This window comes from Melitaea cinxia, chromosome 1 (assembly GCF_905220565.1).
Source record: "Melitaea cinxia chromosome 1, ilMelCinx1.1, whole genome shotgun sequence".
In the NCBI taxonomy this organism is placed as follows: Eukaryota; Metazoa; Arthropoda; class Insecta; order Lepidoptera; family Nymphalidae; genus Melitaea; species Melitaea cinxia.
In genome coordinates this window covers 4,954,201-4,980,421 of record NC_059394.1, presented here as the reverse complement: position 1 = coordinate 4,980,421, position 26,221 = coordinate 4,954,201, and the positions used below count along the sequence as shown (strand labels likewise).

General features: G+C 32.0%; 3 protein-coding genes across 3 annotated transcripts in view; 2 read left to right on the top strand and 1 right to left on the bottom strand.

The window, feature by feature from the left end:
• The window catches only part of LOC123655542, a 103,898-nt gene extending 100,269 nt beyond the window's left edge, over positions 1-3,629 (top strand). Inside the window, exons 10-16 of the mRNA XM_045591316.1 lie at positions 341-436; positions 571-761; positions 1,477-1,702; positions 2,026-2,318; positions 2,484-2,628; positions 2,710-2,908; positions 2,994-3,629. Of these exons, the coding sequence (XP_045447272.1) occupies positions 341-436; positions 571-761; positions 1,477-1,702; positions 2,026-2,318; positions 2,484-2,628; positions 2,710-2,908; positions 2,994-3,152 (1,309 nt within the window). The 3' untranslated portion in view covers positions 3,153-3,629. The remainder of the gene's footprint in view (positions 1-340; positions 437-570; positions 762-1,476; positions 1,703-2,025; positions 2,319-2,483; positions 2,629-2,709; positions 2,909-2,993) is intronic.
• Positions 3,630-6,802: 3,173 nt separating this feature from the next.
• On the top strand, positions 6,803-10,144 carry LOC123656530 (ionotropic receptor 21a). Its single transcript, XM_045592231.1, has 9 exons — positions 6,803-7,441; positions 7,508-7,704; positions 7,783-7,914; positions 7,993-8,154; positions 8,233-8,474; positions 8,567-8,707; positions 9,081-9,276; positions 9,350-9,548; positions 9,620-10,144. Exons 1-9 carry the CDS (start codon positions 6,803-6,805, stop codon positions 10,142-10,144), a joined length of 2,433 nt encoding a protein of 810 aa, XP_045448187.1.
• Positions 10,145-10,295: 151 nt separating this feature from the next.
• On the bottom strand, positions 10,296-25,895 carry LOC123655530 (myocyte-specific enhancer factor 2). Its single transcript, XM_045591306.1, has 8 exons — positions 25,757-25,895; positions 19,668-19,805; positions 19,069-19,134; positions 18,018-18,318; positions 17,582-17,817; positions 17,100-17,227; positions 14,646-14,803; positions 10,296-14,242 (listed from the first exon to the last, which is right to left on the bottom strand). Exons 1-8 carry the CDS (start codon positions 25,808-25,810, stop codon positions 14,118-14,120), a joined length of 1,206 nt encoding a protein of 401 aa, XP_045447262.1. The 5' UTR covers positions 25,811-25,895; the 3' UTR covers positions 10,296-14,117.
• Positions 25,896-26,221: the final 326 nt, after the last annotated feature.

Sequence of the window (26,221 nt, the reverse complement as noted above, 5' to 3'; positions counted from 1 at the left end):
CTCTAATTTTAGATAACTATATTTTTAATAGTACAAAGTTCCTCAATGTAGTTAAATCTACATACTTTCACACCACATGGCAATTCGTCATTGTTTTTAAATCGTGCACCAAGTGTACCTAGTGTATCAAAATTGTTTATTTTAGTGTACTATTGCATGAAACAGGAATGTTTTTATTCATATTTCACCATTTTTATTAAAAGCTTTTTTAACTAAAATAGAGTTAGTTGTAATCATGATGATTGTTAAAAATTTCATGTTTGAATTGCTTCCATCTAAAATCACGCGTACTAATAAATCTTCTTAAAAGAGCTTTTTACTGGAACGTTTCGTTTTACAGGCCAAGTAGCACACGAGGGCGAGGTTCAGCTCACTATTCTACCTCGGGTGCATCTGAAACGGCACAACAATCACCAAACAGAGGAACACCGCCAACGTTAGAATGATTAATTAATTTACATAAAATTTTTTGCTTCGTTAATTATTCTATTACGTGGAGTTTTTGCTGGACTCACTTGTTTCTTTTGTCACATAAATGGCTTTTTAAATATTTTTTAATCGTTTATACAGTCGCAATCGCCCCACATTGAAACCATCGACTGCTATAGTAACAAAAGTCAATGAAGTGGATATTTACTCGAATCCTCCAAGTCGACCGGCGCCAGTTTATCCTCAACCTACACCGGACAAGACCGCGGCTAAGTGTAGAAAAGATGTTTGTCTCTTGCCAGACTGTTTTTGTGGAGGAAAAGATATCCCTGGTATGTTATGAAAATAAGTTTTTAAGTAAAAAAGTAAAAGTAGACAGAATAAACTGCCTATAACAGTGTTAAACATATTGTGAAAAAAAAAATATTTTTTTTAAATAAAAAATAAACCACAAATGTATCTTAGGAAATTTGCCTGTCAACGAAGTACCACAAATAATTCTAATAACATTCGACGATGCTGTAAACGATTTAAATAAAATATACTATGAAGAATTATTTGAAAAGGGACGTGTAAACCCAAACGGCTGTCCTATAACTGGAACTTTTTACGTTTCTCATGAATGGACAGATTATAGTCAGGTGCAAAATTTATACGCCGATGGTCATGAATTTGCCTCCCATACTATATCGTAAGTTTAAAGGGTATAAAAAGAATATTTGCTGCCTATATCTTTGAAGTCTTGCATATGAGTCGAATATTCAGTACAAACAATTTTAGGTATTGAATAAACGACTCAAAATTCTAACTAACGGTTTAATGGCCATCTATTTATACAATTTTCTATTTAATACTAAAGGTGAACTTGTTTAAGTTAACTACCGGCTTAACATTTTTAATAATATGTATTTTATTTTCTTTTCTTCCCTCCTTTCTACCTAACCTACTATCTATACCTTCTACTACCTATCAATTCTTCCTCCTCCTGGCACATACAACACACCCAAATCACATGCACAATCATCACCTACATCCCAACACAAACAGGCGATTTACCGGTGGAGAAGGTCCCGCAAATTGTTTTACTGACGTTTGATGACTCAGTGAATGACTTAAACAAGGGACTCTACGCGGACTTATTTGAAAAGGGTCGCGTTAACCCTAATGGGTGTCCTATTTCTGCTACATTTTACGTCTCACACGAATGGACGGATTACAGTCAAGTACAAAACCTGTATTCCGCTGGACACGAAATGGCATCACACACAGTTTCGTAAGTTAAAAAGAAATTTAGTCTGTACGCACTGAATATAAACGTTGCACACTATTAAGACATTTTTGTCGATCGTAAATTATTGACCAATAAATTAATTACCAGATAAAAATTATAAACTTTTTATGACTATCTTTCTTCATTCTTCGTTGATACTTAAGTTTACTGGTACCTTGGTTTCTTGGCTTGACTCTTTGGTTAATAATTACTCTTTTTATTAAAACCTTTATTTCTTATTTGATTATTGAGAGTTTGCTTCAATTAATAAATAGAATAATACTACTATATATACAGAAATCAGACATTTCATTTACAAATTTTAGTCATAGTTTTGGAGAGCAATTTTCTCAAAAGAAATGGAACAGAGAAATTGGTGGTCAAAGAGAAATTCTAGCGGCATATGGAGGTGTAAAACTGGAAGATGTACGAGGCATGCGTGCTCCTTTCTTATCTGTTGGTGGAAACAAGATGTTCAAAATGTTGTATGATTCGAACTTTACTTATGACTCATCACTACCCGTGTATGAGAACAAACCACCGAGCTGGCCGTACACGTTGGACTACAAATTATTCCATGACTGTATGATTCCACCGTGCCCGACTAAATCATATCCAGGTATACATTTCAATCCTGTTACTCTAATTTGTTTTAATAACACATAGCGATGAAAATGTTTCAGTCTTAATTTTTATTTTGTGTGGCATAATTATTACGAAATTAATGAGAAGCAAAAACTATAATTGTAAACATTTTAACGCCCCTATCTTTGAACTATTTTAGGAGTATGGGAAGTACCTATGGTGATGTGGCAAGATCTGAATGGTGGACGTTGTTCTATGGGAGATGCTTGTGCTAACCCACCAGATGCTGAAGGAGTATACAAAATGATTTTAAAGAACTTTGATAGACATTACACGAGTAACAGGTAAATACAAAACGTTTCGGTTGAAAGAAAAATCAGGCTATTATTTATTTCTGCTTAAATTATCACATTTTTTTTCTTCAGAGCTCCATTTGGTTTATTCTACCATGCGGCTTGGTTCACCCAACCTCACCACAAAGAAGGATTCATCATGTTCTTAGACTTCATTAATCAAATGCCCGATGTATGGATCGTCACAAATTGGCAAGCTCTACAATGGGTTCGTGACCCAACTCCTATTTCAAGGTTAAATAACTTCCAACCGTTCCAGTGTAATTACCAGGTAAACAGTACTTTATAGAGCATACCTATATAGGAAAAAATATTTGTATAATTAGCGGTGACACTAAAATTTAACATTTTCTTAGGATCGACCGAAGAAATGTAACAATCCAAAGGTGTGCAATCTTTGGCATAAATCTGGAGTAAGATACATGAGGACGTGTCAACCGTGTCCCGAAATATATCCATGGACCGGCAAAACTGGCATCAGATCGTCACGCATCGACAACGAAATCGAAGAATAAAATTATCTATTAAGTAGTTACAAACAAATAATATCCATCCTGAGTAATGATTCACTAGTTCTTGCTTTTTAATTGTAAGCCAATGAGGCAAGAATCGCGGTAGTAAATTATTGTCAATAGAAATTGTTTTGTCACCAACTAGTAAGTGCCATTTAGATTAGATGGTCACAAAGCAAAAAAAAACGTATTTTTACACGATTTCATTACAATTAAACGAGTGTTTTAAATGTATGAGAATAAATTGAATTTTACTCCATTCTAGACGAAGATGTTTAATGTATTGGAAACTGTGATATTATAATGTGTTTTCAATCGTTTAGAAAGATAAATGCATCCAAACTATTAATAATTTTATGTAATTATTTTGTCGGTGTAACGATATGTTGGCCTTTTACGGTTTACATCATATGTTGGTTTGATAAACCTTTTCAAATACTCGAAATTGAATAAATTTTATAAAAAACATAAAAAATTGTTGTACTCCAATAGGAACAAAATAAACTGCGTTTTTTTATCATTTTAATAGTGATTTTATTTTTATTAACATTTTGATACGGATTATCATTTTCATATTTTTAATGTGAGCCATATTAAAATTTAGAAATATTTCTCATATCTTGCCAGAGTTGTGGTTGACACTGCCTTTTTTACAATTGTAAATATAGTTAATGATTTTTATTAAGTTTAGCGTAAGATTTTTGTGAATTGTGAGCGCATAAGTGATTAAATTTATTTTAAATACGGAGGAAGAACAACCCAAATCTTTTAATCCTTTGATGGACGTGATGAAAATTTCAATTTTATTTAAGCTTTGCGTAAACGTCTGTCTACATCGCGTTTGTGATGAAGCACATGTTTATGTAATCACTTAAAATTGTAAAAATTATGACAGGAATAACTGTCGCTTGAATTTTGTGAAATAATAGTTTAATTGAATTAATTTTTTTTTAAAGTCTTTTAGCTTCAAAATTATTAGAATTTTTAGAAATTTTTAGCTTCAAAATTATAACATTTTTCTGCACTTAATGTGCCGCTAAATCAAAAGTAGCGCTTGCAAAAACATTTATAATTTTGCAATATTTATAAGTCCTATTATTGTAAATATAGATGTAATATTTAAAATTGGTAGTTTCATTCTTACGTGAATTGTATTGATAATTACTTATTTCTAATTTTATCGGCTTTTTAGTATACCTTATGTGATGTTTGATATTGGGATCCGTTTCTTTTAGCTGACGTATATTTTTGTATTGATTTAGGTAACTAGTTACCTTGAATCGCGCTATGTAGTGAACACAACTGTGCATAATAAAATTTATATGATCAACTTTGTTGTTTTTTTTTCTCTAAAAACATTAATTGTTGATTTTTCTATTACGAATCAAAAAAGATTGTATATTAACGTAAGTCTTATATTACCTCTTTATTGAAAACTCCGTTCCACTTCACCTCCTATAACTTTAAGCGATTGACTTTTCCTTTATAGATGTCTCTACTTATTTAAAAAAAATGGCGTCACATATTATTTACATACAAAATAATTTTATTTTTAGTTTTGTACGAAAACTGAAAAAATTCTGCCTGTTGTCACTGATTATTTTTGTCACAGAATGTCATTTGAATAAATAAATAAAAAACCAATGCGTTCTTCGCCTACTCCCATTAATATTTATATGCTTTTTGTTACTACTAACGACAAGTTAGTTAGTTGATTAACTCTTTAACTGGTAGTAGGCGTAGTAATACAAGAAGTTTCTTTGATACGGCCGCTCGCTTATTTGATTCCCACTCAGAACAGATGTGCCCTTCCCATCCATGTCCCGTGACTATGGCTGCTGTAAAGTATCCGAAACGTCGGACATCTAAACACATTTTAATGAGTGAAATTCGCGTAAACATTGGAAAACAATACAGATGTTTCCCTTTCTTCTTTTAACACATTATAAAGCGAAATACTAATTACGCCTGTCTGTCTCTCCGCGATAAACCTAAAAAACTGTTAAACGGATTTTATTACATTGTGATGATTGTTAACGGATTAAGAGTGCACAAGTTAATAAGATGTACTAAATTGGTTGAAATATGAGTATATATTGCAAAAAAGGTAAAATAATTAACCCATCTGGAAATTGCATCAAAAACGCTCTTTTCCTTTGAGATGTAATAAACAATATATGGTAAAATCATTACTTTATTACAAATCTACAAAAATTCCATGACCCTATCTTTATCTCTATCTTTTAAGGATAGCTTACTATGAGTATAATCATCCAAACTTCTAAAAAAGGCATTGTACAGTGAGGTAATTAAAATACTATTTATAGTTTAAATTTTAGACGGATATGGTAAAAGCCGGATGCCTATGTTAGGCTTGTTGATAGTGTTAGCGCGTTATCATTTCGGAAGTGTATCCCGAACAGACCTCGATGCCGTATAAGCCATAATGTGAGTGACACACTTTTAATTAAATCTCAGTCATTTAAGGTCTATATTATACTGTTTATTAAGTTTTATTATTAAGTAGTTTTAATTTATTTCGCAAGTAGAAGATGAATAGAAGATAGTTGCCTAATTGACTTTGCAGATAGTAGCCCCTAGAGTAAATCTTAGAGCGACCATTCATAACTGTAAACTCTATAACATATAATACTTTTCATCTCCTTTAATTTATCTTAAAGAAAGTATTTTACTAACATCAAAATGCTTTGTATAAGCGAAAGTCAGACGTGGTGCCGCGCCACATCAACTGGATAGGACATACGTATATATATAGTTTAGCTCTTGTATACGAAGAACTAGAAGCTGTGTAGTAAATTAATCTTTTTAACTATTTATCCAATTGCATTTTTGAGGTCAAATAAAACAGGATTTACCAAAAACCAATTTTATTTATAAAAAATGTTAAAAAATTATAAAATATTAAAAAAAAATGTAGAAGATCAAATTGCTCGCAAACGAAAAAAGAAAACGGACTTTAATTACATTGACAAGTAATACAATCCGACCAACCAAGCCAACACCACCTTCCGAATATAAAAAAAACATCGAAATCGGTCCATCCAGTAAAAAGTTCTCATACATAAAAAATACAGTCGAATTGAGAAGCTACTTTTTTGAAAGTCGGTTAAAAAGTACTTGTTAGATCTCAGCAATTAGTTTAGAATATCTTGTGCAAGCAGTTATTTAAGTACAAAGGAGATTTCAATAAATGTCTTCACGATTTTGCGATTTTTAACTCTAGGCATTTTAGAGTGCTAGAAAACTTACGTGTTATGTCTTTTGTAGATGGATTCTGGTCATTCACTATTTTATGGTTTCAATTCATTGGCCATGTATTCATACTAACTTGACTCAAAATATATCTATATATATCGTGTTCCTTGACCATGGCAATATAGTTGCTCATAAAAAAATAAAATTTCAATCATAACACCTGTCTAAATGTCACTATACTTTATTCCTAGTCCAGTCAAGGTCCGAGAAAACGTATAAAAGGTGAATTGATACAACGATAACATATTTTTGCTTGGAAGCTTGACATAAAGCTACGGTACATTAAAAATATGAAGTTTAAAATACTGATGTTTTATATTTTTTGTTTGTTTCAAAAAATACTCAGTGACCAAGTAAATGATTATGCATCGAAATTTATGTCAAAAATATCAAACAAACAAAGGTTCTCATATAGTTTTCATAACTTAATAAAAAATGAGAAGCGTTATTTAAAAAAGCAAAAAACCAAAGTAATTCAAAGAAAAATAAGTGAAAATTTGAAATCTGCGTCAGTCAAGAGGAGTGTAGATCCAGTTTTTCACGGACATCCAAAAACAAGGGAAGAACTGTGGCATGAACATTTTTTGAGCAAGAGCTTGGGTTACGACCAAACACCGTCCCTCATTAAACTAATTAACAATATAACATTGACCTACCTAAATGATTGCACCCCAGTCATACTTTACGATGATCAAATAAAATCCCAGGATAGCTATTTATTTCAGAATCTGTTTAAAAATTTCCCTGTCTCTTTTATGCATGGATATATAGGAGAAAAAGATTATTTAGAAGAACCAAAATTGTTACAACCCCTAAAAAACTGCCATCATTTTATTGTATTTCTTAACGATGTCATTAGAAGTAATAAGGTATTAGGTAAGCAATCTAAGAGCAAGGTCATTGTGATAGCGAGATCTTCTCAGTGGGCTATACAAGAATATCTCGCAGGACCTAGATCTAAATTTTTAGTTAATTTGCTTGTTATTGGACAAAGTTTCAAAGATGACGAAAATATGGTAAGTATTAGAAAAACTATTCATAGAGTATCTATGCATTAACTATAAATTAAAATAACTTTATAGGAAGCTACCTTCATATTGTATACTCACATTCTATACACAGACGGATTGGGCACTAGCAAACCGTTAATATTGTGTTCTTGGAGTCATGGAAAATTTTCACGAAAAGTCAACTTATTTCCAACTAAAGTGACTAAAGGCTACGCCGGGCATAGATTTTTGGTAGCCGCAGCAAATCAGCCACCTTTTGTATTTCGAAGGTAGACCATACATAAATTATTTTTTGAGGATATTCCTAAATTTTAAATATTTTTAGCATATTTTTATACTCGATTTAGAATACAAACGGATGGGGATGGTGGAAATCCAAGAGTAGTTTGGAATGGCCTTGAAATAAAACTTTTAAAGTTGCTTGCAGAAAGAAACAATTTTTCTATCGAAATAATTGAACCTCGTGAACTTCATTTAGGGTAATCATTTTAAAACTTTTTACCAAAATTGAGTTTAAATTGTACAATGAAATTGATCAATAAGTTATGTGTTTTAAGATCTGGTGATGCTGTAGCAAAAGAAGTAATATTAGGTCGAGCTGACATAGGCATAGCAGGACTGTATATAACGAATGAAAGAGCTCGTGATATGGATTTGAGTAATGCTCATTCTCAAGACTGTGCAGTATTCATAACATTAGCTTCTACTGCACTCCCTCGGTATTTATTTTCGGGTTTTAATTTAAGTGTGATTTATTGAGTTATTTTTTTTTTAATTTTTTATAATGATTATTTCAGATATCGAGCGATTCTTGGTCCATTCCACTGGCATGTCTGGGTAGCTTTAACGTTTACGTACTTAATCGCCATTTTCCCATTAGCTTTTTCAGACAAACATACTTTACGTCATTTAATACAAAATAAAGGTGAAGTTGAAAATATGTTCTGGTATGTTTTTGGGACGTTCACAAATTGTTTTACTTTTGTTGGGGAAAATTCTTGGAGTAAAACCACCAAAATAACTACACGATTATTAATCGGTAAAATTAATTATTAACTGTAGCTATATAAGTTGGTAGTGATAGAGTGTGTCATATTATCTGATAATCAGATATTTTATTTTTTAATGTAGGATGGTACTGGTTATTTACAATTATTATAACGAGTTGTTATACCGGATCAATAATTGCTTTCGTAACGTTACCCATATTTCCCGAGACGGTAGACACGATATCTCAGCTTTTGGCGGGATTTTATCGCGTTGGAACTCTGGGTATAGTAATTTTTTTATTAAAATTTAGTTTTTTTTTTGTAGAAGAGACTATATTAATTTTTAAAAAATATACAGATCCATTTACTTAAAGCACAACTTATTTAACGTATATATAACGATAATTTATTGGATTTTGTAATTTAAATTATCATCATCATCATCACTTCAGCCTAATATAGTATACTGCTGGACATAGGCCTCCACAAGTTCGCGCCAAAAATGGAGTGAACTCAGGCAGGCGGGTTGGTGACCGCAGGGCTGGCTTTATCGCACCGAAGACGCTTGTACGGTGTAATAGACGACGTATACAATGTGTTAGATGTAAGATGATGGAATAAATAAATAAATTTGAATAGTATAATATTTTATATAGATCATGGTGGGTGGGAAAGGTGGTTCTACAATTCGTCGGACCCACAAACCAATAAGCTTCTGAAGAAGTTAGAATTTGTACCCGACGTAAGAACTGGCATACAAAACACTACTAAAGCATTTTTTTGGCCGTATGCATTTTTGGGATCAAAAGCAGAACTGGAATACATTGCACAGGCAAATTTTCCAAAATCTGAGTAAGATATTTTAACTAATATTATATAAAAATTAAATATTCAATATTTACTTTTAAACGAATATTGTTTTCAGATCAAAACGTTCTCTTCTTCACGTATCGAACCAATGCTTTGTACCATTTGGAATCAGTTTGAGTTTTCCAAACAGTTCTTTATATGCTGCAAAGTTTAGTGAAGATATCAGCAGAATGGTACAAAGCGGTATCATAGATAAATTCCTTGACGAAGTTCGGTGGGAAATACAGCGTACAAAATCTGGAAGACTGTTATCAGTAAAAATTAACTTCTTTTCAAAAGTTAGTTTATTCAAAACTCTATATGTTAACAATATTCTAATTTCTAGGTGAGCAGTGGCTCCTTAAAGATAAATTCGATAGAAGAAAAAGGATTAACGTTAGAAGATACGCAGGGTATGTTTCTGTTACTGGGTGCAGGATTTCTCATAGCAGCCACTGCACTTATATCTGAAGTGATGGGAGGATTTTCAAAACGATGCCGAAGTATAAGAAGAAATATTAGATCTACTAGACGTTCGAAAGATGTCATCGTCACTCCTATAACGTCTGTGAAGAAAATAACAAAAAACGATGTCATTAAAAAAAGATTACAATACGATGATAAATCTTCAAGTTTTGAGTCTGGATATGCTTGTGATGGTCAAATTATAACTGTAACACAGGATAGCATTATAATACACAACGATTCTAATATAAGCAATTGGGATTCTAGAAGGTCCAGCTTACTCGACTCGGATTATGAAATTGAAGAAATATTTGAGGATAAAAACCACACAGAGAGACAATCAGCCCATGAGATACGAATTAATAGTGCGTCAAAAGGTACATTTGGAGATTTTGTTGAAAAATAACTGTTTTATTACATATTTAGAATGAAAAATACGAGTAGTGATGTTAAAAATAAATTAATAGTAGTGTGGTAAAAAAAAACAGTGTAGTAATAGTAAGTGTAATAGTATTAATAGTAATGTAATAAGTAGTTAATAAAATAATAAAACAATATTGACATCCAACTCTTTATTATCCTTCGAACAGTCATCAAAATAATTTATAACAATTTTCTAACACTGTCCATTAACATTAATATTTCATTCAGCCATTGAGATGTTATTATCATTACCATTTACACACAGGGGCAGACTTGACTGCCACGCAGAAACACAGGCGCGGTAAGACCTAAATTAATGCAATATTTGGCCCGGCCTCATCTTAAAAATAATATTTATACATTATGACTTAAATTTTCACAAGTAACCTTCGAAAATCTCAGGTATCCTCGTTAATCAGTAAAAATATCGATAAAATACAACAGATTTTGCATTATAATTTTGTAAATCCAAACAAAAATATACCTAATACCTACCTAAGCAGTTTGTTATATTATGTATTGCACAACTGATGTTACAAGAGAAATAAGTGTGAAATCGACTTGAGTATTCAATAAGGATATGTATTTATATACCTATAATCTAGCTGGGTTGTTCAGGGTCGCTGTGAGACAATAGCAAAAAGGTGAAGAGGAAGAGAGGGCTATTATGCACTACGACAAAATCTAATCTGATTTCGGATGCTATATGCTTATAACTACAACACTTAAATGCAATAATGTATAACTGAATTGACTCTTTGCTATTGTGACACAACTGGATAAATACAGGTAAACATACACAAAAGTAGATACATCTACAAAACAAAACCAAGCAAACACTTTTTACAATAACACACAACACGGTTGTGCGTGAAATGAATAATTATATTTAAATATTTATTATAAGTGAAATCATTCCCGATAGCAAAGCTCACAACCTCGGAAATAATGCTCCCAATACCAGCTTACTGATGATATATTTTATACAAGAAAGTCGATAAATTACGTGCAATCGACGTAGTTACCTCTTACAGATATTATTACAATAAGTGAACGATTCACATGATCAGACAAATAAAATATTGTCCCTATGTCTATTACACAAAAAGTATTTAAAACATCTTTACTGATGTCTATACACAGTGTTGTTACAACACGATCAGTGCAAATGTGATAGGTATGTAGGTAACAACGTTTATTGTATCTAAGTCACTAAACAATCTATAGGGGAATGGGTATGTAAGTCTTTCAAAGATTTCTCGTTTCATTTAGATGTTATATTTCACATCTTGTTCGCCATTTGATTCGATATCGTTCAAATAGTAAAAGATTGTTGTTTATAGGTTTGAGAAATCTATAAAGAATTTACTATAACACAAACAATAACTGTTAATAATTCAAGTATTGACTTCTATAAATGGCCAAATGTTAACGTTTGAGCAAATTTCAACAAACAAAGCACTCGATCATTTAATTGAAAGGAACAATTAGGAACGAATGATCGAAAACGATCACGAATGGATATAACGAAATTTTATAATTTGTAACGCGAGATTTGTAACAGTGCAGTGTGTTGATATCACATTAACAATTAAGTCTAAACATTATATACGGTGTACGAATATATTCCCCGAAACAAGGGACAACATTTATTATGCTCCAGTATTAAAATATTAATTCGTTTTACTTCTAGTCGTGTATAATATTTTACAATGCGAAAATACATTTCATATTCGTTCAGACTTTTGAACTTTAAACTGGTTACTTCCCTGTACAAATTTTAACAAATATACATTCCATATTTTGTTACTGTGATTTGAAGAATTACGTTATTTCTTCCATCGATTAGACATACAGTGATTTATTTATACAGTAATTTTTATTTATTTATTTATTCTTACAGATTCGAATTCATTAGACGATTACACATTTCCAACTATTATTCTAACATTAAATGTATCTGTACATTTTGTACAATGACAATAGATTAAACATGTCCAAACACGTCATAATGTATGCGAGTGAAACACTTTTGATCGTTGAACGGCAAAAAGTATTCCAATCGCAAAAGTTTAACATTTATATATATATGTATGTGTATATATATTTATATATTGTAAACACTTAATAATATTAGGAAGTGAAAAAATCGATGCACAAAATCTATGAGTACGATACAAATTTGGTAAAATATGGTACATTTAGGCACTGTGAGTAAGGCAACTACAGTGAGGGGATATGAAGGAGAACCTGATACGTGAATTTGAAACGCTTAAGATGTACTTGTCATTACAAGTTTGCGATACAATTATATAAATATATTTATTTACTGGTTTAAAAGTAATAGAATACATTCGAAGCATTTGAACAATGACGGTATTAAAGGTTGTTTTGGAACATTAGGTAACAACAATATTTCAATGAGGAAATTCTATTATGTATATTTATAACGGTTAAATATAACATGATCTAAAAATATGGTGGCTTGTGACATTATAGTGCTTTACCAAAATATTTATGATATTTGATGTTAAATATATTTCTGTGTATGAATAATGCTAAAATTATTACATTTAGTGTGTCCAGTATAGCGAAGACTATTTAAATATGGTTTTTAATGCAACGCTTCAGATCACATTAACAAATAATTTTCTTCTAACAACAAGCTTTATCTTTTCCTAGTAACCAAAAATAGCCACTAATATATAACACTAACGGGTACTTTAAAAGTACTGTTTTACAATGATATTCAAAATTGACTCTGTTTTTGGTCTGAAAATGAGAAACTCCCGCACATTTTAAAATTATAAATAGATTTTTTTTTTAAGTAATTACATTTATATTTTAGAATTTTTTAAGATAAAATAATACCAAGTGATGGTTTTTATATTTCGATAGTTCTAAAATTGTATAATTTAAAAATGTGTTTACTTACAAGACTGCTTAGAGTGCGAGTGTTATCATAAGAATTTTAAAGCTTCGTGTGGTACCTTTATATAGTCATCTCTAGCTAACTTTACCTACTTACAATACATAACATTCGTTCCTAACGGGACTTGTATACATATTATGTAAATATCATTATGATTCTCATGTATAAATATGTTAATAGATAAAGTACATTTTTCCAATACATAACTTATTATCTTCTGTGATGACGCTACGCTTACTTAATTTACAAAGATTCAAAGTTCGGATGTCGCACTAATGATATTTTAAAATGGCACAAAAAAACTTTAAAACACTAAGACAAAGTCAACAGTCGGCTTTAGTCTTCAACGCACTAGCACACATTGTGTTCTTTCTGTTCACGCACTTCTATACTTTCCTCCGGCTGCTTGTAAAAGTTCACGCATCGAACTTCAGAATTTGTTCACTATAACTAATTGACTAAAAGCTAAACAGACAATGGCACGGATTGCACATATAATGTCGCTATTTACAAAGGAAATTAGAACTCTATCTAGACACGTTTAAAGTATAAAATTGATCAGGGTTGCATCTATAACACATTGTTGTACTTAATTTTAACATTTATCCTTACTTGTGTACTTGCATGTGCATTACATTAATAATTACGTATCATAGAAGGGCTGTGATTATGAAACATTTAGTCAACACCGATATCTACGGGAAACGAAGGTTTTTATTTTAGACAACTTAGTACTTATCGGCCCTTTCCATAGGACTTATTCAAAAATTCCAACGATAAATGTTTTTAAACAACTGCACCAATCTTAACGCCTGAGATGTAGATACATCTCGTTTTCGTTTGTCCGATCCGTTTGGGGAAAATAGCATTTTGTGTAGACCAGGACGGTATAGTACCGAAAGCTCGATGGAGGATTTGCAGCCACGTTTTTTGGGCCTGGAGGTGCGGGGCCCGGGGCGAGCCTGGGCCTTTAGCAGTGCGGGTGGAGGGGCCTCGGGTAGGAACCGAAGGCCTCATAGCCTAGCTATGTGGCCCAACCTTCGATCCGCGGCCGTTTTGTATGAGGCGGCTCATAATCGATCGGGACGGTGTTAGCGTGCCTCATGTCCTGCCCGGCCGGCGAGCTCATATTGCTGGACGTTACTGATCCTATAAAAATGTTGCAGTGTTTACTAAAATATTAACTATATTACAAAAAAAAACCTTAGAATCTTCAAATTTGTTCTTAAATATTTATTTTAGCTAACTGGAATTAGTTGTTAAAAACAATTAATTACAAATGTAATTTATACTAAAGAAAGAAATATTTATATTTTTTATTTAAAGAAATATTTTGTGCTACAAAATAGGCCAATGATAAATACTAAATAATGTTATATACTTAACGTAAAAAAGTTTATTAGTATGATGGATTAATGGAATCTACGGTTTGATTAAAAAAAAGAAGAATTTAAGAATGACTATCGAGAAGGTTAGTAAACATATAACGCGTAGATTGAGTAAGAAAAAAGAAGGCAAATCCGTATTGATGGTTTGACTTATATATAATTACCATCTATGCCTCCAGAGAGATGTGCGGGCTGCGGCGCGGGTCCACGATGCAAGTGGTCGGGCGCGCGAGGCGGCGACACGGGCTCTGCTTTAATTTTGACGTTGCTGGGCGACGCGGCGGGCGGTGGCGTTCCCCCGCCTAGCACTGGCAGGCTGCTACTGTTAATGAAAAGCCTATTTTAGATATCAATTTCTTATAAATAGTAAATATAATAATACCAGCAAAATATTTTCTAAAAAGCGTGAATGTGTTCTAAAGCGTTATCGGTAAAATTGCGGCAAGAAAGTGAACATGGATTAATAACAAGGCATTGCGATTAATGTATTAAAAAAAAAACTACTAAAAAAGTTTTTTTATGTAAAAAAGTGTGGAAAATATTTTTACATAACAAGGTTGAAACTTGATGTTTAAAAGACAGAATATAAATTACGAATTATCTTTAAAGAATGTTAAGTTCGATTTTAGTCCACAAAACCTTTGAAGCTTTATTCATATTTTATAATATTATTCAACGATAGACTTAGTTACTACTTATTTCGTTAAGTAAATACTCCAATAGCCGTGATCGTCTATCGGTTAGGACCCTTAGATGTGGTCGCTATAAGCCAGATTCGAAAGCTGGTCACAGCGGTGTATCTGTATCGCTGGAGCAATTTTTTTATTTTGTTTTACTAATTCCTTTTTAAATTCCTAAATTTAATTTAACTTAGATAATAAACTATATATCATACTTAAAATATCTGTTATTTTTTTTTGTTATTCAACACGGTTAACAAGAGACAAATTTAACTAATTCGTACGTAACTAGTCTAGTTATGTTGTAGGTCAGATCCTAGTTCTAATCAAATTATTTTAATAATAGTAAGTGTTACTTTTATCTTAGAATTGGACACATATTTTAAAAAAAAATATTGACTAAACATCTCTCATCATCATCATCATCACCACTTCAGCCTATCAAAGTCTACTGCTGGACATAGGCCTCCACAAGTTTGCGCCAAAAATGGCGTGAACTCATGTGTATTGCCCATAGTCATAGTTCAGTTGGATGGTTATCCCGTCATCGGTCGGCTTTTTAAGTGCCAAGGTGGTAGTGGAACTGCGTTATCCCTTAGTCGCCTCTTACGACACCCACGGGAAGAGATGGGGTGGCTATATTCTTTACTGCCGTAGCCACACAACAGACTAAACATCTTTAACTATGCATTATTTATGGGTGCTTACGTACTAGCACTTACGTTCTTATTTTGTAATTGTTTCTTTTGAAAGATTGTCACATTATTTTGAAACAAATGTTTTCATTTCAGAGTAGGAAAACGTAGATGAGTAATAATAATAATATTTGATTTATTAAGAAGATAAAGGTGTACGGGAATTTGTTGATATGTCAGATATCGATCGCAAAACTGATATAAGGTATAAAACCATAATATGATATGAATTTTGTAGAAAAATATATTAATTACATTACTAGTAAATGGTCTATGATAAAATGCAATTATTTCTCAATATCCAGAAAACTGTTTACACACATTTTTTTTTCTTTTTGTAAAACAAAATCTAAAAAAAAAAAACAGTAAATCCTTTGAGTATATTTGCCGTCTGTGCCAATTGATATTTGAGTTTCTTTCTTCTAATAATAAATAATGCATCAATTTTAAATTATAATAAAAATCTAAAGAAAATTATTATTGACAAAATAATTTTTTTTTTTTTTTGAATTTTAGTTCGTTGGAAATAATATGAAGTATAATAACGAAGTACAAAATGAGAAAAATACAAATTTGAGAATATTTATGATAAAATGGCTGTACTAGAATATACAGCAATTTTTATTTTAAATATTGTGAAAATGATTTTATTCATTTTAAGTCTTTTAAAGTGTGTCATTCGAGTAATCAATCGTTGAATTGAAAGTGAATCGACCGTGAAAATAATGGATTGAGGTTGAATTAATTATACGAAGACAAATTTCAATAAAACTGTTAGAGCTTTGGTAGCCGTGATCGTCTAGTTGTTAGGACCCTACGTTGTGGCCGTAGTAAGCCAGGTTCGAATATTGTTCACGGCAGTGTGAAGCAGTCTTGTCGGAGCTGATTTTTCAATAACTGTTTATCCAAAGAATATAAATAGCTTTAAATCTTTAAACTGTCTCTTACGTTTATTTAGAACGACATATATAGTATTTTGAAATACAGAACGTTTGATTATAATATGTCTATTCACTTGTAGTCTACATGATAGTGATATTAATATAAACATAGATTTATTGTATATCATTTTTCAAACATACTTATCATTTGAATTTATTTAATAAATTCTTTTTTAAAATTACATTAAATGCAATATATTATTTTAAGCAGTAGTAAATTGGAAATGATTAAGGAGAAGATTAATGTATTAATAAAAAGCAATATTTTACAAGCGAAAAATATATCAAAATTGGGCACAGACATGTACCTGTTGTGCTGTAGAGTCTGCAGTTGGTGCGCGCCCCATGATAGTCCGATTCCGATGTCCGAGCTCATGCTGAAGTCCTGTGGTCCGCCGAAGTTGCCGAGTCCTGAGTAGCTTAAAGGTGTCTGGAAAAAAATATTAGATATTTTGTTATGTCCAAGTCTAGCTGTAGAAAAAAATCGACCTAAAGTTCCTATTGTTACAACATCATCATAATTGTCACCTACCCACTTTTTCTAAAAAAAAAAAAAAAATAATAATTCCAATGTTTCTGTTTCTTGTGTATTTTTGTTAAGAGGAGATTCTATTTTGTATAATTGTTGTATAAATGGGTTGTCTGGTAGAAATGGCTAATTAGCCATAAGTCCATTGTACTTCACTGTCTGTAACTATCTTTATGCTTTGTTTGTAATATATTTGTGGTGTATAATAAAGTATAAAATAAAAAATAATAAATAAATATAAATATTTCAGGTCACCTCTCCAGTGTAAGATAAATCGTCTTGTGGTGGTGGCATCGAGCTCGGTATGACGACGCGAAGATTGTTGTGGCGTGGCGAGTGGTGCGGCGGCGGAGCGTGTGCGTGCTTGTGCGGGTGTCGGTGCGGGGAGGGCGCGGGGCCGGGGGACGGCGAGGGCGTGCAGCCCGCGCCCAGCGGCGATCCCGAGCCGGGGTAGCCGTTGGACATCTCTAGCATTCCGCCGCTCGGGTACACTGAAACATACGTTAGACCATTTTATAGCATACTATTGATTTATTGGATAAAACTCAAAAGTATAGTTTTTTTATCAAGTATGGGACAATATTTTTTGTCAGTCAATTAAACAATTTTATAAAGTCTATATCACACAAATTGATCTTTAATAGAAGTTATTTTTTTTTTATATTTAAATTCGTATAAACTGAGAATTTACCTGAATCGGTTTCTGAAGACGATGGCCGTGGGCTAATAGAAGTGTGCATCTGTGGACTAGCTTGCAAGAGTGACTGTTCATAATTTCCGACTGGTACGCTCACAGGTAGGTTGTAGTTGCTTCCGGTAACGCCGACTCCGACTCTACTGCCATTCAGTTGGTTTCGTTGCATCATCATTTGGAATTCCTCATCGATCTTTGAATACTTTGCTTCGGTCCGTGGTGTCAGGTTGTATTCCGGTTCTGCTTCAGGGCTGTCAGGCGACATCACTCCGTTCTTATGCTCTTTCTTTGTGAGTGCCTGTAAGTGTCAGCGAAACCAGCTCAGGTGGCTTGACGAGCCCAAATTATAAATCCAATATGTATAACTTGCATGCAATTTAAAACTGAGTTACATATTAGAATCATCCTCTGTACACACTGTTAGTTTCAAACAAAATTCCATAAACTTTAAAATTATAATAAAATTCTTCTGCCAGTATGTAAGAGAGGGCATAATTGTGCTATCTATTACAAAACTACAAAGCACTAACTACTAAGTTATACGTGAAAATTTTTTAGCGTACATTTGTGTGTTGTGTCGAATGCAATGTTACAACACTGACTTTAGCCTTATCTGAATCCCGGAGTCAGGTAGGCGCGCTTAATTCAAATAAACACAAAAATATTTATAAAACCCATGCTGCAAGGAAAAAATAACATAAATATTTGGATGGCCGGTCATAAACTGTTAGTATGAAACTGGGTGTCTGGTGTTTTGTACTTCGTCTTTTTTTCTAACAGGAAATAAACTGGCATGCTGGCTGTGTTTATCTATATATAAAACTATACACATAAGTGATTTTTCACAACATCGATTCCAATATACGGGGGTATCTACTGCTTCGATTAGATTTATTGGAGTTTTATTAATATTTTTGGGTTTGTTTTAGTAACACATAGGTGTATTAGGTATATTTGTGAGTATAAGCGCTGTTAATTGGATAAGTCAAGTTTGCATGGACATTGCATTGCGATCACGGGCACACAGATGACGCCGTACTTAATGTACCTCGATGATGTTGCGGTTGGTCAGGGACTCGTGCGGTTCGTTGTATTCCGTGTATTTCAGTAACACCTGAAACGTAATAATCGTGTTTTGATAATTATCACTTAACACTACAAAGTTTTTTTTGAAGATATTGTTTTCTAATGTTTACGCGAATTTCACCCATTATAAAACTACTGTTGCGGATTTTATAGTGGTTTATTAAGTTTTTTAGATGCCCGATGTTTCGGATACTTTACTGCAACTATGGTCACGGCAGGTCCTCCTAAGACCTCGTTAAGTGAAATTTTATGCCGTTGCGTGGGTATTTTATTTTGTCTTTGTTTGTGTTTAAGTGTTGAATATCATTATAAAATGCATTACATGTCTGGGGACGTGGCAACTTGTGATGATATTAATATTTAAAACTTTTCTAGCGCATGTATTTGTTTATGTATGAATACCACTTTGATACGTCTTGTTGGCGTCGCGAGATTTTTCTTATAACCATCAGGTATTAATTTTTTTTTTGTATTTAATACAATGAAATGTAATCATGAATATTTCGACCCGCTTGCGTTATGACATTTGTCGACTATGTTAAGACATGTTATGTTTTTTACCTTATCCATATCCGTGCTGGCATATTGGTAAAGTTTGTTGTTGGAGCTGAAGATGATGAGAGCAATCTCACAGTCGCAGAGAACGCTCAGCTCGTACGCTTTTTTCATTACACCAAATTTGCGTTTGTTGAAAGTCACCTGAAAATAAAAATATAAACTATTTAATTTATAGTCGATTTCTAATTTATAAGAGTGCAAGTATGTTTTAAAGTATTATATATGTTATTATTTTAAAGTATTATTTTCAAAGATTTTTTGAATGGTCTTAAAAAAATAAATTTCATATACTGCTGTACCCAGTGTATACATACACTAATAATGTACACAGTTCTTTCAGATTTTTTTTCTTAGCCAGTTTTCCAAACTAAAATGAAAAGTAGAGATAGTCAAAACTAAAGGCAGTTAAGCCGTCGGTCCCGGTTGTTATCATGTACACCTGATAGCGATCGTTACTCATAGTAGGGAATATATCCGCCAACCCGCATTGGAGCAGCGTGGTGAATTAAGCTCTGATCCTTCTCCTACATGGGGAAAGAGGCCTATGCCCAGTAGTGGGATATTACAGGCTGAAGCGAAAGACAGCTTACATTATCGAAACGAACAACACATTTTCCTAATAATAATATATTTATATCTAACATATAATCTTACATTATTTACATGCGTAAACATTTTCTTAAAAATACACATTTTAATATTATATCATATCACCACCTATATCATATAGCCCCCAAGCAAAGCTACATAATTATATAAAATAACTTTACTTAACAAAAAAAAAGAAAAAAAAAATTATAGATAAATTTATACATCTAGAATAAATAACAGTATAGTTATAAAAAAAAAAAAAATGTAGCATACGTTAGAATAACAACCGGTCGGTGAACTCAAGTCTCTGTTAGAGACATTAAGTTAGTCTAACTTAAACAATGATGTTGTTGAATAACGCCTAGCTTGATAAAAAAATAGCTGTTTTAGAAATAAAAAAGGACATGGGTTTCAAAAGCTCGTGGATGTATCTTAATTATACTTAAACTAAAGGCAGCTTTAAAACGAACTCCACTTTTACAGTCTTTACATATTTTTTACCATTTAAAATTTAAATAAGTATACCTGTCTGACAATTCAAGTTATTTAGTCTTATCAAATTTCACTTAACACCTAAATATAAAGTTGTATCATATATTACGTTAATAATGGACTATATTAATTAAATTAAATTCGAGTTTAAAGGCCGATTTTCAAAAATGAGGGCATAAATGGTGAATGTATCCGAAGGTACGTTCTTATAATGGATGTATGTACAAAGGAAACATTGTATTTAAAACGACGCGAAGTTATCGTACTTAATTTATTGAGTCATGGACACAGATGTGGTTATTATGAACTGGACCTTTTGTTGTATTTTCATTTTATTTTAAATAATACATTTAATATTATATTTTTGACAATTCACTTCCTAGAAGCTAGCTGTTGCCTACGTGTATAGCAATGAGTGTCATAAAAGAGTAAATGAAATTCGAGCACATAGACTACAAAGAAAACGGAAAAAAAATCGATTTCAATTACATCGACAACTAATACAACGTAGGTAGACGAAAAACTAGTTGAGTAAACACGTTATTTATTGTTAGATATAATTCGAAAAATAATAGTTAAACTCGATTAAATTTAAATGGGACCAAATGACAAGCAACACCTTTCGATAAAAAAAAAAAAAAAAAAAAAAACATTTAAAAAGAATTCAACCAAATTGAGAAGTTCCTCCTTTTTTGAAAGTCAGTTAAAAGTTGTATTAATTAAAGCGCGACAGGCGTATAGTATTTTTTATTTATTACTCACTAGCTGCCCGGACAGACTTCGTTCTGTCAAAAGTTAATAGTAAAAATTATTATTTTTTTGATTTTTTTTTATATAGCTATATTGTATCACCACAGAATACTAAATGACAACAAATTGTGTAGTAAGTACAATTTAGCGGTCTTATGGCTAATTAGCTTTGTTTTTATTTTTTTAGTTCTTGTTTTTCATTTCAGAGGATACCCTGAAAAACACGCTAGAGATAAAGACTAATTTATTTATTTTTATAGCAAGCTCTCAAAAAGTATGTCTTGGGATATAGAGATTATTTTTTTTCGGTTCACTTAAAATACTATAATGTAAAATAAAGTAAATAAATATTATTATATATTACGTCATAAATGCAATATTTAGTTCGCTTAACTTGTAATCGTAATTAATTTAGGTATATAAAAGTGATGTCATAATTTGTATTTGTTAAGCGTTTTCCTATTCATTTCAAATTGTGTAAACATTTATTAAAACTATACTATGCAAATGTAGTTAAAATACATGTGGTAAATAATTATTCATATATAATTAAAATTTATAATAATATAATTTAAATTCAACAATTTTAATTATGTTAATCCTATCGTTTAATGTAAACGATGCGTTTGGCGCAGCGGTCACAGCATTGGTTTGTGGCTGTTGCGCTGGCGATTGCGGGTTCAATCCCCGCACATGACAAATATTTGTATTGGCCATTCAGAAGTACCCAAAACACGGGTGTTTAGGCAGTCCTTGTGCGTCTTCCCATCGTGCCTCGGAGAGCACGGTAATTCTTCGGTCCCGGTTGTTATCATATACACCTGATAGCGATCGTGATTCATAGTAGGGAATATATGCGCCAACCCGCATTCGAGCAGCGTGGTGGATTAAGGTCTGATTCTTTTCCTAGAAGAAGCTGGGGAAAGAGGACTATGCCCAGCAGTGGGATATTACAGGCTTAAGCGTATCCTTTAAAATATTTCTTAAATGTCATGATATTAACATTCTTTAACAATTGTTATTTTCTAAAATACAATAATAATTTCGCTCTCAATCACGTTTCCTGTTTTCGACTTATCGTTCGAAACAATTATCGTTGTATTGATAATATTGTGCAGTGTTTTTTTTTTTAAATTAAATCAACTTTCGTATCGTGAAAATCGTGTTTATATAAAATGTGTATACAAAACTTGTCCTTATCCTCAGTTGTTTCTCAGTTTGTAAAATAATTTTAATTTTTTTTTAACTTCAGAAGGTTTATAAATTGAACTCATTGCACTTGTATTTGTTCGTAGCTTAATTTAAATAAAAAGTAAACTAAGGTACTATTTTACTTAATATTGTACAGTAATAAGTTCAGCGGTGTAACAATAAATGTTATTGAAAGATTATGTGTAAAAAACGCCAACCCGAATTGGAGCAGCGAGATGGATTAAGCTCTGATCCTTCTCCTACATGGGTAAAGAGGCCTACGCCCAGCTGTGGGATATCACAAGCTGAAGCGTATGTGTAAAACAATTATAATAGGTATTTGATGAGAATTTACACCTAGAAAATATTACTTTTATATAAAACATATATTATATTGCAACACCATTAAACATTTTATTATATTCCACTGTGAATAGTAAATATCATAATTATAATTTTGTAAATAGTCTAAGGAAAAGGTCATATTAGAAAATTTAACTACTTGACAACAAAGCTAATTAATTAAATACGAGTCAGTTCAAATGAATAACAATCACCTACGTTCTAGTTTAGGACTTGCAAAATGCAAATTGACCTTCGCAACTTACGTTTCAGCCGTCTGATGTCCGATAATAAACCAGTCAGTCCGGACCTCCTCCCACCATAAATTTTTAAAAGAATCAAGCAACATAGAAGAAGCTTTATGGCTCACTGGATACTGGATAAGGGTATGTAGTCGTATAATTAATAAATTACAAGCAAGAGCGGTCATTGTCCCTTGCGATAATGTTAGCGGCGCGCTGTGCTGATATGTCCATCTGTTGGGTCAGACCGCTAAGGTTATTATTTTCACCCTCTCACAACCTTCTGTTTTCTTTGTATGGATATGAAATTTTGTTTGTAAAATTTTACTAACACTACCTTGCTCTATGTATTTTTTATCTATATATAAATACGTAAAGCAAAAATTTGTACCCCTTTTTACGAAAATTGTGCGGACGGACTAGTATGCGCACACTTATAATTTAATGATTACAGAGTGCTAATACTTTTTTAAATTATGCATACAAATATATTAAATCAATGAAAAAAACTTTACACACATTGTATTTGACACACACACACACACACATATACTCTTTTGTTTATTGTTAAAGTCTGTAGTTAAATTATGATCGAATTTCGACCCCTAGGCGATCACTAGTATTTATAATAATGTTACATTAATTGTTATTTACATACTCGATACTACAGTTACAATTTGCCAAAAAAAAGTTTGGCAACGCTATTGAATAAGCACATTTTTCGATTTATGGAGGCGTTGCTACTAACTTTGGAGGACAGGAATACTGTTCTAAGAGCATTGTAACGAAAACGATAGTTTCAGATTAGTAGGTATCACCTGTTACAAACGAAATTTTGTTTGAGCTATTCCAGTTTTATATGAGATAATTAACGTCTTTTATCACTACAGTCGAGTCAACCTCTATTAAAGACGTAACAATAATTAGCGTAATAATTTACAGTTTACAGCGCAGTAATCAACATAAGCAACACCCTAAAAGAAATTTTAAAGACTTCTTTACAACATTCCTAAATCTAAGGCTTAAAAGTTTTATTTCAGTGTATTACGTGGAGTGTTACGTAATTTCACACATTTTTAATACCGTATAAAAGTGATGATCCAAGACGTCATTTTTGTAAATACTTTATGGGATTTGACAAAATGAAAGTTTATTTTCTACTTGACATTGGTGAAATTACCTCGATCAATACATTAAGTACTAATGACAATAATTCCTAATTTATCGGTTTCTTTGACTCTTTTTGCAATTAGTCTTTTTCACTCTAAATTAGTAATTCTGGTGAAGAATCGTGTTGCATTGAAACGAAACGTATAGGGGAACACTGTTATCTTCAAGACATAACCTTGGTTTCAAATTTACAAATGTTTTGTTATGAATCCGTAAAAACTTGTGTTAATTCTAAATGTAGAAAATAAAATATGTTTCGTATTAAATCTATATAAATAAAAATTAATCGCTAAATATTGATAAACGCAAAATACGAGGATGACTCTTTAGCCGAATATTGAAGAAAAGCCCATTTTTTTTAAAGTTACCAATATTTTATAGATGGTTTAAACGCAATGAAAAATTATGAAAATTATGTAGAAATTTGAATTTTTTTTAATTATTATTTACACTTCAGCTGTTTAATAGTTCGTAAGACAGGACAACCTCGGTTGAGTGAATTATCTTTATAATCTTAATATATTATAAACTTATTAGTAATAATGAAATTATAATAGGTCCGTTAATATAATATAGAAAATAAAATACAATAAAGTTTAATAAGCAAATCTTTTCATATTCCTCATATATTTCTATTATTCCTTAGATATATTAGAAGAACGTATGAAATATGAGAAAGGTTTGAAAACGTTTTTTGTTCTGGTGAATAGTTGGGTACAATATAATTTAAAAAAAAATTATCTCAAGGATGCCTTATTTCAAAGACTTCTGTGTATTCGTTCTTCCTTTCCTGTTATATTGCTCAAACACTTGAACCGTGATAGTAACGAGGTAAATAAAAAAAATCCACATCATAAGAGACCACTAGAAAACGAACGCGTATTTTCGATAGATTTGAATAGTATATATTTTTTATTTAAAAAATGGCTTATTAAAAATGTACTATAAAACAAAAGAAAAATCTTATTCAAGTAAGCTTCATAAGAATATTTTAAGTCGCCATTTTACAAATTATAAATATATTAGTGTTTGGTAAATAATATTATTACTTCTGCCGTTAAATAGCTCATTCGCTAAATTTGCATGAACATATCGTCGTCTTCATCATTAATATAGTGGTTCAAGTAGTTATTGCCCTTTTTTAACGCTGGGTAATGCATTTACGCACTAGCCCCGCCGCCTGGAGGTGACGGGAGTGTGGGGCTCCCGGCGCGGTCAAGGTAGTTATTGCCTATGGCAGATCCATGTATGTTATGACAGATAGTAAGCTCGTTTATATGCGTGTGCTTAGTAATAATTATGTTTGTTACTGACCTGTCGATTCCGTTCATCCGTGATCCGTGATATTTGTATTTTCTTCCGACCCATGGTGGCAGCAATCTTGGAGGGGGTTTGTGGAGCGGGGGGAGAACAACAGTGGCCGGGTGGCTGGCTGCTTCTACGGACGTCAACAGCTATCTGTTGGCAAAGAATAAAGCGTTTTATTACCTTGATTTACTTTTAACTATAACTATGTATATCAAATTTTTCTAAGTAACAAGTACTAAGCTCTTTTAAACGGGGAAATATAAAATAGCAAAAGAACAAATTGATTATGAAAATATTAATGTTAGTAAAAATTTTATAAAAAAAAACTTATCTAAAAAAAAGATCCAGCACGGCTAATAATTCATATAACAAGGGGTAACCCTTATAATTTAATCGGGATTGGTTTTGTGAATACTTGATAAGTAGATTGTGCGCATCGTATATACTAGTATGTATAATATGAGATAATTT